General features: G+C 49.8%; 1 protein-coding gene across 1 annotated transcript in view; it reads right to left on the bottom strand.

The window, feature by feature from the left end:
- rasa3 (RAS p21 protein activator 3) overlaps nucleotides 1–14332 on the bottom strand; it is a gene marked incomplete in the record, with an annotated part of 130585 nt that extends 116253 nt beyond the window's left edge. The window contains 1 exon segment of the mRNA XM_071331001.1: nucleotides 14036–14332. Coding sequence (XP_071187102.1) covers nucleotides 14036–14090 — 55 coding nt within the window.

The raw sequence follows: 14332 nt of genomic DNA, 5'->3' as shown, positions 1-14332 counted from the left end.
GGCTAGTCACTAGCACGTGGACTAGCCCAGAAGTTGAAAAGGTCCAGATCAGATTTGTAGGCCATATGGCCCAGAAGTTTGAAAAGGTCAAGATCAGATTTTGTAGGCCATATGGCCCAGAAGTTTGAAAAGATCAAGATCAGATTTGTAGGCCATATGGCCCAGAAGTTTGAAAATATAAAGATCAGATTTGTAGGCCATATGGCCCAGAAGTTTGAAAAGATCAAGATCAGATTTGTAGGCCATATGGCCCAGAAGTTTTGAAAATATCAAGATCAGATTTGTAGGCCATATGGCCCAGAGGTTTGAAAATATAAAGATCAGATTTGTAGGCCATATGGCCCAGAAGTTTGAAAAGATCAAGATCAGATTTGTAGGCCATATGGCCCAGAAGTTTTGAAAATATCTAGATCAGATTTGTAGGCTATATGGCCCAGTCCTGCTCTGATGGTAGAACCCTGATTAGGTTGAATTATATTACCACCATCATCATCATCATCACCGTACTCCTGAAGCTCAAACACAACACCGTCCGTCCGTCCGTCCGTCCGTCCGTCCGTCCGTCCGTTTGAACAGTCAACACAGCTGTGTTTACACCCCTATGCTTCTTTTTCCAGGGAACTAAGGTTCCTGGATTTACTGCTAACAACAAGCAGCATACACACACACACACACACACACACACACACACACACACACACACACACACATCACACACACACACACATCACACACACATACACACGCATGCAACACGAATGCAACACAAGTGCGTACACAGTAGTACGTTAATTTAGTTCTGACTTTAGTTCTGGGTTCATTTAGTTCTGACTTCCTTTAGTTCTGGGTTCATTTAGTTCTGGGTTCATTTAGTTCTGGGTTCATTTAGTTCTGACTTCCTTTAGTTCTGGGTTCATTTAGTTCTGGGTTCATTTAGTTCTGGGTTCATTTAGTTCTGACTTCCTTTAGTTGTGGGTTCATTTAGTTCTGGGTTCCTTTAGTTCTGACTTCCTTTAGTTCTGACTTCCTTTAGTTCTGACTTCCTTTAGTTCTGGGTTCATTTAGTTCTGGGTTCATTTAGTTCTGGGTTCCTTTAGTTCTGACTTCCTTTAGTTCTGGGTTCATTTAGTTCTGACTTCCTTTAGTTCTGACTTCCTTTAGTTCTGACTTCCTTTAGTTCTGGGTTCATTTAGTTCTGGGTTCATTTAGTTCTGACTTCCTTTAGTTCTGGGTTCATTTAGTTCTGACTTCCTTTAGTTCTGACTTCCTTCAGTTCTGGGTTCATTTAGTTCTGACTTCCTTTAGTTCTGGGTTCCTTTAGTTCTGGGTTCATTTAGTTCTGACTTCCTTTAGTTCTGACTTCCTTTAGTTGTGGGTTCATTTAGTTCTGACTTCCTTTAGTTCTGACTTCATTTAGTTCTGACTTCCTTTAGTTCTGGGTTCCTTTAGTTCTGGGTTCCTTTAGTTGTGGGTGACGTCAGCTCTGCCATTCCTTTAGTTGTGGGTGACGTCAGCTCTGCCATTCAGGGAGTCCTCTCCTCCAGACAGGGAGTCCTCTCCTCCAGACAGGGAGTCCTCTCCTCCAGACAGGGAGTCCTCTCCTCCAGACAGGGAGTCCTCTCCTCCATTCAGGGAGTCCTCTCCTCCAGACAGGGAGTCCTCTCCTCCAGACAGGGAGTCCTCTCCTCCAGACAGGGAGTCCTCTCCTCCAGACAGGGAGTCCTCTCCTCCATTCAGGGAGTCCTCTCCTCCAGACAGGGAGTCCTCTCCTCCATTCAGGGAGTCCTCTCCTCCAGACAGGGAGTCCTCTCCTCCATTCAGGGAGTCCTCTCCTCCAGACAGGGAGACCTCTCCTACAGACAGGGAGTCCTCTCCTCCAGACAGGGAGTCCTCTCCTCCAGACAGGGAGTCCTCTCCTCCAGACAGGGAGTCCTCTCCTCCATTCAGGGAGTCCTCTCCTCCAGACAGGGAGTCCTCTCCTCCAGACAGGGAGTCCTCTCCTCCAGACAGGGAGTCCTCTCCTCCATTCAGGGAGTCCTCTCCTCCAGACAGGGAGTCCTCTCCTCCAGTCCTCTCCTCCACAAGGAGTCCTCTCCTCCATTCAGGGAGTCCTCTCCTCCAGACAGGGAGTCCTCTCCTCCAGACAGGGAGTCCTCTCCTCCAGACAGGGAGTCCTCTCCTCCAGACAGGGAGTCCTCTCCTCCAGACAGGGAGTCCTCTCCTACAGACAGGGAGTCCTCTCCTCCAGACAGGGAGTCCTCTCCTCCAGACAGGGAGTCCTCTCCTCCATTCAGGGAGTCCTCTCCTCCAGACAGGGAGTCCTCTCCTCCAGACAGGGAGTCCTCTCCTCCATTCAAGGAGTCCTCTCCTCCATTCAGGGAGTCCTCTCCTCCATTCAGGGAGTCCTCTCCTCCAGACAGGGAGTCCTCTCCTCCAGACAGGGAGTCCTCTCCTCCAGACAGGGAGTCCTCTCCTCCATTCAAGGAGTCCTCTCCTCCATTCAGGGAGTCCTCTCCTCCATTCAGGGAGTCCTCTCCTCCAGACAGGGAGTCCTCTCCTCCAGACAGGGAGTCCTCTCCTCCATTCAAGGAGTCCTCTCCTCCATTCAGGGAGTCCTCTCCTCCAGACAGGGAGTCCTCTCCTCCAGACAGGGAGTCCTCTCCTCCAGACAGGGAGTCCTCTCCTCCAGACAGGGAGTCCTCTCCTCCATTCAAGGAGTCCTCTCCTCCATTCAGGGAGTCCTCTCCTCCAGACAGGGAGTCCTCTCCTCCAGACAGGGAGTCCTCTCCTCCATTCAGGGAGTCCTCTCCTCCAGACAGGGAGTCCTCTCCTACAGACAGGGAGTCCTCTCCTCCAGACAGGGAGTCCTCTCCTCCATTCAGGGAGTCCTCTCCTCCAGACAGGGAGTCCTCTCCTCCAGACAGGGAGTCCTCTCCTCCAGACAGGGAGTCCTCTCATCCATTCAGGGAGTCCTCTCCTCCAGACAGGGAGTCCTCTCCTCCAGACAGGGAGACCTCTCCTACAGACAGGGAGTCCTCTCCTCCAGACAGGGAGTCCTCTCCTCCAGACAAGAGGCTTGGAAGCCCCAAGCCTCTTGTCGGCCCACCCCGGCCCCCTCTCCCAGCCCAACCGACCATTCCTCCTCTGGCTTGCAGAGTGAGGCGTGTCCCTCTCCCTGGCTCTCTCTGGCATGAGACAAACCCTGCCTGTCTTCATGTCCTCTGACCACTCAGGAGACAGCAGAGCTCCAGCCAGCTAGCTGGAGAGTCTCTCTCCGCGTCTTCTGCCGTCCCTGACCCATGTGATCAACATCCTCCCCTGCTCCTCCCACACACAGACCACAATGCCTTTCTGGAGTGAAAAGACCGCCTGGTCAGTGTCCCTCTGCGCTAGACTTACAAACCTCAGCACAGCTCTCTCTCTCTACCCCCTCCTCTAAGTCTCTACCCCCCCTCTAACTCTCTCTCTACCCCCCCCCTCTAACTCTCTCTACCCCCTCCTCTAAGTCTCTACCCCCCCTCTAACTCTCTCTCTACCCCCTCCTCTCTTTACCCTCTCTCTCTCTACCCCCTCCTCTCTTTACCCTCTCTCTCTCTACCCCCCTCTAAGTCTCTCTCTACCCCCTCTCTCTCTCTACCCCCCTCTAAGTCTCTACCCCCCCTCTAACTCTCTCTCTACCCCCCTCTCTCTCTCCACCCCCCTCCCTCTAAGTCTCTCTACCCCCCCTCCCTCTAACTCTCTCTGTGTGTCTCCTGGGGTTGAGTGAGACGTGGAGTTGGTTGGTGAGAGACAGCCCTCAGCAGCCTGCTGTATGTAGCTGTACTGGTAGTGAGTCGGTGTGAGAACCACAACAACAGTCAGTCAGTCCATCTGGTTTTCATTAGCTTGTTGCTACGCAGGAAAAAACACTTCTTTTGTAGTCCATCCAGCCAATCAGGAAGTGATTTTGGGGCAGTAGCTTCCTGTTTCCCTGCGTTCCCCCGGACAGTAGGCCCCGCCCAGCTCCGCTAGCCCAACAGTTCATGTATAACATGCTGCTTCAGGACACAGAGGACAGGAAGGGGACAGTCCTGTCTGTAGGACACAGAGGACAGGAAGGGGACAGCCCTGTCTGTAGGACACAGAGGACAGGAGGGGGACAGCCCTGTCTGTAGGACACAGAGGACAGGAAGGGGACAGCCCTGTCTGTAGGACACAGAGGACAGGAGGGGGACAGCCCTGTCTGTAGGACACAGAGGACAGGAGGGGGACAGTCCTGTCTGTAGGACACAGAGGACAGGAGGGGGACAGTCCTGTCTGTAGGACACAGAGGACAGGAAGGGGACAGCCCTGTCTGTAGGACACAGAGGACAGGAGGGGGACAGCCCTGTCTGTAGGACACAGAGGACAGGAGGGGGACAGTCCTGTCTGTAGGACACAGAGGACAGGAGGGGGACAGTCCTGTCTGTAGGACACAGAGGACAGGAGGGGGACAGTCCTGTCTGTAGGACACAGAGGACAGGAAGGGGACAGCCCTGTCTGTAGGACACAGAGGACAGGAGGGGGACAGCCCTGTCTGTAGGACACAGAGGACAGGAGGGGGACAGCCCTGTCTGTAGGACACAGAGGACAGGAGGGGGACAGTCCTGTCTGTAGGACACAGAGGACAGGAGGGGGACAGTCCTGTCTGTAGGACACAGAGGACAGGAGGGGGACAGTCCTGTCTGTAGGACACAGAGGACAGGAGGGGGACAGCCCTGTCTGTAGGACACAGAGGACAGGAGGGGGACAGCCCTGTCTGTAGGACACAGAGGACAGGAGGGGGACAGCCCTGTCTGTAGGACACAGAGGACAGGAGGGGGACAGCCCTGTCTGTAGGACACAGAGGACAGGAGGGGGACAGCCCTGTCTGTAGGACACAGAGGACAGGAGGGGGACAGTCCTGTCTGTAGGACACAGAGGACAGGAGGGGGACAGCCCTGTCTGCAGGACACAGAGGACAGGAGGGGGACAGCCCTGTCTGTAGGACACAGAGGACAGGAGGGGGACAGTCCTGTCTGTAGGACACAGAGGACAGGAGGGGGACAGCCCTGTCTGTAGGACACAGAGGACAGGAGGGGGACAGCCCTGTCTGTAGGACACAGAGGACAGGAGGGGGACAGTCCTGTCTGTAGGACACAGAGGACAGGAGGGGGACAGCCCTGTCTGTAGGACACAGAGGACAGGAGGGGGACAGTCCTGTCTGTAGGACACAGAGGACAGGAGGGGGACAGCCCTGTCTGTAGGACACAGAGGACAGCCCTGTCTGTAGGACACAGAGGACAGGAAGGGAACAGCCCTGTCTGTAGGACACAGAGGACAGGAGGACAGGAGGGGGACAGCCCTGTCTGTAGGACACAGAGGACAGGAAGGGGACAGCCCTGTCTGTAGGACACAGAGGACAGGAGGGGGACGGCCCTGTCTGTAGGACACAGAGGACAGGAGGGGAACAGCCCTGTCTGTAGGACACAGAGGACAGGAGGGGAACAGCCCTGTCTGTAGGACACAGAGGACAGGAGGGGGACAGCCCTGTCTGTAGGACACAGATGACAGGAGGGGGACGGCCCTGTCTGTAGGACACAGAGGACAGGAGGGGAACAGCCCTGTCTGTAGGACACAGAGGACAGGAGGGGGACAGTCCTGTCTGTAGGACACAGAGGACAGGAGGGGGACAGTCCTGTCTGTAGGACACAGAGGACAGGAGGGGGACAGCCCTGTCTGTAGGACACAGAGGACAGGAGGGGGACAGTCCTGTCTGTAGGACACAGAGGACAGGAGGGGGACAGTCCTGTCTGTAGGACACAGAGGACAGGAGGGGGACAGCCCTGTCTGTAGGACACAGAGGACAGGAGGGGGACAGCCCTGTCTGTAGGACACAGAGGACAGGAGGGGGACAGCCCTGTCTGTAGGACACAGAGGACAGGAGGGGGACAGCCCTGTCTGTAGGACACAGAGGACAGGAGGGGGACAGCCCTGTCTGTAGGACACAAGAGGACAGGAGGGGGACAGTCCTGTCTGTAGGACACAGAGGACAGGAGGGGGACAGCCCTGTCTGTAGGACACAGAGGACAGGAGGGGGACAGCCCTGTCTGTAGGACACAGAGGACAGGAGGGGGACAGTCCTGTCTGTAGGACACAGAGGACAGGAGGACAGGAGGGGGGCAGCCCTGTCTGTAGGACACAGAGGACAGGAGGGGGACAGCCCTGTCTGTAGGACACAGAGGACAGGAGGACAGGAGGGGGACAGTCCTGTCTGTAGGACACAGAGGACAGGAGGGGAACAGTCCTGTCTGTAGGACACATAGGACAGGAGGGGGACAGCCCTGTCTGTAGGACACAGAGGACAGGAGGGGGACAGCCCTGTCTGTAGGACACAGAGGACAGGAGGGGGACAGTCCTGTCTGTAGGACACAGAGGACAGGAGGGGGACAGTCCTGTCTGTTGGACACAGAGGACAGGAGGGGGACAGCCCTGTCTGTAGGACACAGAGGACAGGAGGGGGACAGCCCTGTCTGTAGGACACAGAGGACAGGAGGGGAACAGCCCTGTCTGTAGGACACAGAGGACAGGAGGGGGACAGCCCTGTCTGTAGGACACAGAGGACAGGAGGGGAACAGTCCTGTCTGTATGACACAGAGGACAGGAGGGGGACAGCCCTGTCTGTAGGACACAGAGGACAGGAGGGGGACAGCCCTGTCTGTAGGACACAGAGGACAGGAGGGGGACAGACCTGTCTGTAGGACACAGAGGTGTTCAACTATGAAACCATCCGTGATGCGATCTCTCCAGCCAAATGCTGCAGGTAGTGCTGTTCAATTAACCACCGAAATTACAGTTATTATTCATTTTTTTAACAACTAAATTAACCAACAAGGGTTAAATGACTTAAATTACCTTTCGTTCACTTTATTTCTGTGGTTTCAATGCACACATTGCTCAGTTTCTGTAGAGATAAATCACATCCAGTCTGAACTGTGTGATGTAGTAGGGAGTTGTAGTTTCTCTAGAGATAAATCAGATCCAGTCTGAACTGTGTGATGTAGTAGGGAGTTGTAGTTTCTCTAGAGATAAATCAGATCCAGTCTGAACTGTGTGATGTAGTAGGGAGTTGTAGTTTCTCTAGAGATAAATCAGACCCAGACTGAACTGTGTGATGTAGTAGGGAGTTGTAGTTTCTCTAGAGATAAATCAGATCCAGACTGAACTGTGTGATGTAGTAGGGAGATGTAGTTTCTCTAGAGATAAATCAGATCCAGACTGAACTGTGTGATGTAGTAGGGAGTTGTAGTTTCTCTAGAGATAAATCGGATCCAGACTGAACTGTGTGATGTAGTAGGGAGTTGTAGTTTCTCTAGAGATAAATCGGATCCAGACTGAACTGTGTGATGTAGTAGGGAGTTGTAGTTTCTCTAGAGATAAATCAGATCCAGACTGAACTGTGTGATGTAGTAGGGAGTTGTAGTTTCTCTAGAGGTAAATCAGATCCAGTCTGAACTGTGTGATGTAGTAGGGAGATGTAGTTTCTCTAGAGATAAATCAGATCCAGTCTGAACTGTGTGACGTAGTAGGGAGTTGTAGTTTCTCTAGAGATAAATCAGATCCAGACTGAACTGAGTTGTAGTTTCCAACAGGCCAATATTCTACACAGTTTAGCGCAGAAAACGTGCTGATTAACTACAACGACCATAATCCATTGCGCACCTACTTGTCCGGTCTGTGTTTTTCGTTAGGGTAGTGTGGGGCAGACACAGAACACCGCATGACGGAGAGGAAGAGAGAGCAGTTACTTCACCAGGTATCTCTACCTGAACAACGCATGACGGAGAGGAAGGGAGAGCAGTTACTTCACCGGGTATCTCTACCTGAACAACGCATGACGGAGAGGAAGAGAGAGCAGTTACTTCACCGGGTATCTCTACCTGAACAACGCATGACGGAGAGGAAGAGAGAGCAGTTACTTCACCGGGTATCTCTACCTGAACAACGCATGACGGAGAGGAAGAGAGAGCAGTTACTTCACCGGGTATCTCTACCTGAACAACGCATGACGGAGAGGAAGAGAGAGCAGTTACTTCGCCGGGTATCTCTACCTGAACAACGCATGACGGAGAGGAAGAGAGAGCAGTTACTTCGCCAGGTATCTCTACCTGAACAACTCATGACAGAGAGGAAGAGAGGGCAGTTACTTCACCAGGTATCTCTACCTGAACAACGCATGACGGAGAGGAAGAGAGAGCAGTTACTTCGCCAGGTATCTCTACCTGAACAACTCATGACAGAGAGGAAGAGAGAGCAGTTACTTCGCCAGGTATCTCTACCTGAACAACGCATGACGGAGAGGCAGAGAGAGCAGTTACTTCGCCGGGTATCTCTACCTGAACAACTCATGACGGAGAGGAAGAGAGAGCAGTTACTTCGCCGGGTATCTCTACCTGAACAACGCATGACGGAGAGGAAGAGAGAGCAGTTACTTCGCCGGGTATCTCTACCTGAACAACGCATGACGGAGAGGAAGAGAGAGCAGTTACTTCGCCAGGTATCTCTACCTGAACAACACATGACGGAGAGGAAGAGAGAGCAGTTACTTCGCCAGGTATCTCTACTTGAACAACGCATGACGGAGAGGAAGAGAGAGCAGTTACTTCACCAGGTATCTCTACCTGAACAACGCATGACGGAGAGGAAGTTAGTTATAGGTTCTAGTGAGGTTGGTGACAGTACAACAGCTGATTACAGTAGATTGTAGGTAGGTTCTAGGTTCTAGTCAGGTTGGTGACAGTACAACAGCTGATTACAGTAGATTGTAGGTAGGTTATAGGTTCTAGTCAGGTTGGGGACAGTACAACAGCTGATTACAGTAGATTGTAGGTAGGTTCTAGGTTCTAGTCAGGTTGGTGACAGTACAACAGCTGATTACAGTAGATTGTAGGTAGGTTCTAGGTTCTAGTCAGGTTGGGGACAGTACAACAGCTGATTACAGTAGATTGTAGGTAGGTTCTAGGTTCTAGTCAGGTTGGGGACAGTACAACAGCTGATTACAGTAGATTGTAGGGTAGGTTATAGGTTATAGTCAGGTTGGTGACAGTACAACAGCTGATTACAGTAGATTGTAGGTAGGTTATAGGTTCTAGTGAGGTTGGTGACAGTACAACAGCTGATTACAGTAGATTGTAGGTAGGTTCTAGGTTCTAGTGAGGTTGGTGACAGTACAACAGCTGATTACAGTAGATTGTAGGTAGGTTCTAGGCTCTAGTGAGGTTGGTGACAGTACAACAGCTGATTACAGTAGATTGTAGGTAGGTTATAGGTTCTAGTGAGGTTGGTGACAGTACAACAGCTGATTACAGTAGATTGTAGGTAGGTTCTAGGTTCTAGTGAGGTTGATGACAGTACAACAGCTGATTACAGTAGATTGTAGGTAGGTTCTAGGTTCTAGTGAGGTTGGTGACAGTACAACAGCTGATTACAGTAGATTGTAGGTAGGTTCTAGGTTCTAGTCAGGTTGGTGACAGTACAACAGCTGATTACAGTAGATTGTAGGTAGGTTATAGGTTCTAGTCAGGTTGGGGACAGTACAACAGCTGATTACAGTAGATTGTATGGTAGGTTATAGGTTCTAGTCAGGTTGGGGACAGTACAACAGCTGATTACAGTAGATTGTAGGTAGGTTCTAGGTTCTAGTCAGGTTGGGGACAGTACAACAGCTGATTACAGTAGATTGTAGGTAGGTTCTAGGTTCTAGTCAGGTTGGGGACAGTACAACAGCTGATTACAGTAGATTGTAGGTAGGTTCTAGGTTCTAGTCAGGTTGGGGACAGTACAACAGCTGATTACAGTAGATTGTAGGTAGGTTATAGGTTCTAGTGAGGTCGGTGACAGTACAACAGCTGATTACAGTAGATTGTAGGTTAGTTCTAGGTTCTAGTGAGGTTGGTGACAGTACAACAGCTGATTACAGTAGATTGTAGGTAGGTTATAGGTTCTAGTGAGGTTGGTGACAGTACAACAGCTGATTACAGTAGATTGTAGGTAGGTTATAGGTTCTAGTCAGGTTGGGGACAGTACAACAGCTGATTACAGTAGATTGTAGGTAGGTTATAGGTTCTAGTCAGGTTGGGGACAGTACAACAGCTGATTACAGTAGATTGTAGGTAGGTTATAGGTTCTAGTCAGGTTGGTGACAGTACAACAGCTGATTACAGTAGATTGTAGGTAGGTTCTAGGTTCTAGTCAGGTTGGGGACAGTACAACAGCTGATTACAGTAGATTGTAGGTAGGTTCTAGGTTCTAGTGAGGTTGGTGACAGTACAACAGCTGATTACAGTAGATTGTAGGGTAGGTTATAGGTTCTAGTCAGGTTGGTGACAGTACAACAGCGGATTACAGTAGATTGTAGGGTAGGTTATAGGTTCTAGTCAGGTTGGTGACAGTACAACAGCTGATTACAGTAGATTGTAGGTAGGTTATAGGTTGTAGTCAGGTTGGGGACAGTACAACAGCTGATTACAGTAGATTGTAGGTAGGTTCTAGGTTCTAGTCAGGTTGGTGACAGTACAACAGCTGATTACAGTAGATTGTAGGTAGGTTATAGGTTCTAGTCAGGTTGGTGACAGTACAACAGTAGATTACAGTAGATTGTAGGTAGGTTATAGGTTCTAGTCAGGTTGGTGACAGTACAACAGCTGATTACAGTAGATTGTAGGTAGGTTATAGGTTCTAGTCAGGTTGGTGACAGTACAGTAGACTACAGTAGATTGTAGGGTAGGTTATAGGTTCTAGTCAGGTTGGTGACAGTACAACAGTAGATTACAGTAGATTGTAGGTAGGTTCTAGGTTCTAGTCAGGTTGGTGACAGTACAACAGCTGATTACAGTAGATTGTAGGTAGGTTATAGGTTCTAGTCAGGTTGGTGACAGTACAACAGCTGATTACAGTAACTTGTAGGTAGGTTATAGGTTCTAGTCAGGTTGGGGACAGTACAGTAGACTACAGTAGATTGTAGGGTAGGTTATAGGTTCTAGTCAGGTTGGGGACTTTACAGTAGACTACAGTAGATTGTAGGTAGGTTATAGGTTCTAGTCAGGTTGGGGACAGTACAGTAGACTACAGTAGATTGTAGGTAGGTTATAGGTTCTAGTCAGGTTGGTGACAGTACAGTAGACTACAGTAGATTGTAGGGTAGGTTATAGGTTCTAGTCAGGTTGGTGACAGTGCAACAGCTGATTACAGTAGATTGTAGGTAGGTTATAGGTTCTAGTCAGGTTGGGGACAGTACAGTAGACTACAGTAGATTGTAGGTAGGTTATAGGTTCTAGTCAGGTTGGTGCAGTACAGTAGACTACAGTAGATTGTAGGGTAGGTTATAGGTTCTAGTCAGGTTGGTGACAGTACAACAGCTGATTACAGTAGATTGTAGGTAGGTTATAGGTTCTAGTCAGGTTGGGGACAGTACAGTAGACTACAGTAGATTGTAGGGTAGGTTATAGGTTCTAGTCAGGTTGGGGACTTTACAGTAGACTACAGTAGATTGTAGGTAGGTTATAGGTTATAGTCAGGTTGGTGACAGTACAACAGCTGATTACAGTAGATTGTAGGTAGGTTATAGGTTCTAGTCAGGTTGGTGACAGTACAACAGCTGATTACAGTAGATTGTAGGTAGGTTATAGGTTCTAGTCAGGTTGGTGACAGTACAACAGCTGATTACAGTAGATTGTAGGTAGGTTCTAGGTTCTAGTCAGGTTGGTGACAGTACAGTAGACTACAGTAGATTGTAGGTAGGTTATAGGTTCTAGTCAGGTTGGTGACAGTACAACAGCTGATTACAGTAGATTGTAGGTAGGTTATAGGTTCTAGTCAGGTTGGTGACAGTACAGTAGATTACAGTAGATTGTAGGTAGGTTATAGTTTCTAGTCAGGTTGGGGACAGTACAACAGCTGATTACAGTAGATTGTAGGTAGGTTATAGGTTCTAGTCAGGTTGGGGACAGTACAACAGCTGATTACAGTAGATTGTAGGGTAGGTTATAGGTTCTAGTCAGGTTGGGGACTTTACAGTAGACTACAGTAGATTGTAGGTAGGTTATAGGTTCTGTAGGTAGGTTAAGGTTATTTCTGTAACATTTGAAGTCACGTTGGGTTGTTGTTTATCTGTCTGGTGCCATGACAACCTGCTGCTTATCAGACATATGGAATGCTGCCATGTAACTCTTGCAATCACACACACACACACACACACACACACACACACACACACACACACTGCTCCTCGCTGTTTGTTGTTTTTCTGCTCAACTCTGTTTCTTGTTTAAAGTCATAACAATCAGACTACACCCACGGTGGGTACAGGGTATGCATAACAATCAGACTACACCCACCGGTGGGTACAGGGTATGCATAACAATCAGACTACACCCACGGTGGGTACAGGGTATGCATAACAATCAGACTACACCCACGGTGGGTACAGGGTATGCATAACAATACAGACTACACCCACGGTGGGTACAGGGTATGCTTAACAATCAGACTACACCCACGGTGGGTACAGGGTATGCATAACAATCAGACTACACCCACGGTGGGTACAGGGTATGCATAACAATCAGACTACACCCACGGTGGGTACAGGGTATGCATAACAATCAGACTACACCCACGGTGGGTACAGGGTATGCATAACAATCAGACTACACCCACGGTGGGTACAGGGTATGCATAACAATCAGACTACACCCACGGTGGGTACAGGGTATGCATAACAATCAGACTACACCCACGGTGGGTACAGGGTATGCATAACAATCAGACTACACCCACGGTGGGAACAGGGTATGCATAACAATCAGACTACACCCACGGTGGGTACAGGGTATGCATAACAATCAGACTACACCCACGGTGGGTACAGGGTATGCATAACAATCAGACTACACCCACGGTGGGTACAGGGTATGCATAACAATCAGACTACACCCACGGTGGGGACAGGGTATGCTTATGTTGAACCACAGAGCTGTTGTCGTGGTTTTCAGTTTGGAGCCATAACAAGATGAGGAAGTGACCAACAGCCGATTAGTCAATCGGGGGTTTACATTATAGTGCACCATCTAACGCAATAAAACACGCATCAACTGGGGAAATGGTGAACAATAAATAGTCATATCTGTTTTTTGTTGTTGTATTGAATATACAGATGTGTTTTGCATACTAGTGTGTATAGCGAGTTAATAACACGTGGAAAAGCTAGCCAGGGTCATATCCTATTGAGAGCAATGAAGGAAGCGTATTATAGGTGCGGGCCTCCAGAGGCTATTGCCAGTCGCCGAGGCGCTATTTTCTGTTACTTATTTACTGCCTAAAGCTGTCCAATGACTGCAACGATCTCTGGCGCAATAGCGCGGACAGTAAGAAATAAGTAACCCCGGAAATCCACACCGGGACTGGGGTCTCTCCTTAGACTAACGGGCCGGTTGTTTTATTCAAAGCTCTGCGCGGGGGAGAAAGTGGGCAAAACCGACATCGAGCCATCCATCCATAGACATGCAGCTGTTTCCCGTTTTGTTTGTTGTTGCGCTCAGACCCTCACGTCTCGAGTTTTTTTTTTGTCGCCACAAACACAGAAGTTCATAACACCAATCCACATTTACAATAACAAATCCAACCGCATTGTTAATTACATACATGTATTAAACACCACATAGATATTCATTCATGGACGCCTCTATATAGGCCTGAGACTACACAGAATCCATAATGATGGACTGAATACGATCAGTTTGTCATGTGTCTATTTTACAAAATACATGCTATGTTGCGGGAGCGTGTGATTTGAATTACAACATGTCACAGAGACAGAGAGAGAGAGAGGGAGGGCGGTCTCCCTCTCTCAAAGCCCCAATGCCTTTTAGCCCGTTAAAGTGAAGCCACGGAGACCAGAGGGGGTGGGGGAATAATACCCGAGCTGCCTCTCTCTCTCTCTCTCTCTCTCTCTCTCTCTCTCTCTCTCTGATTTCCTTACCTATTTTTATTTTGACGCTTTGGAAAACCCGTAGCCCTTCCTCTTCGACCGCCATGCTCGCGGCTCCGCTCTTTTACCACTCGCCTTTGTGGATAGAGTCTTTGCTCCACGGTGATCGGGATGTGTGTGTCGGGTTTCTCCGGCAGTCGAGGGAGGCAGGTCTAGTCCAGCTCCTAGGGCGGTGTGCTGTCTGTATGGGTATATATGGTTATGCTTCCCGGACAGCGGACAGCTGCATTCCCTTACCCAACCGCTGCTAGAACACACTGCAGCTCCAACCCAGAGCGGCGCGTAGAG

The sequence above is a fragment of the Salvelinus alpinus genome, chromosome 10, assembly GCF_045679555.1.
Source record: "Salvelinus alpinus chromosome 10, SLU_Salpinus.1, whole genome shotgun sequence".
In the NCBI taxonomy this organism is placed as follows: domain Eukaryota; kingdom Metazoa; phylum Chordata; class Actinopteri; order Salmoniformes; family Salmonidae; genus Salvelinus; species Salvelinus alpinus.
The sequence above is the reverse complement of the archived record's forward strand: the minus strand, read 5'-3'. Positions and strand labels throughout refer to the sequence as shown.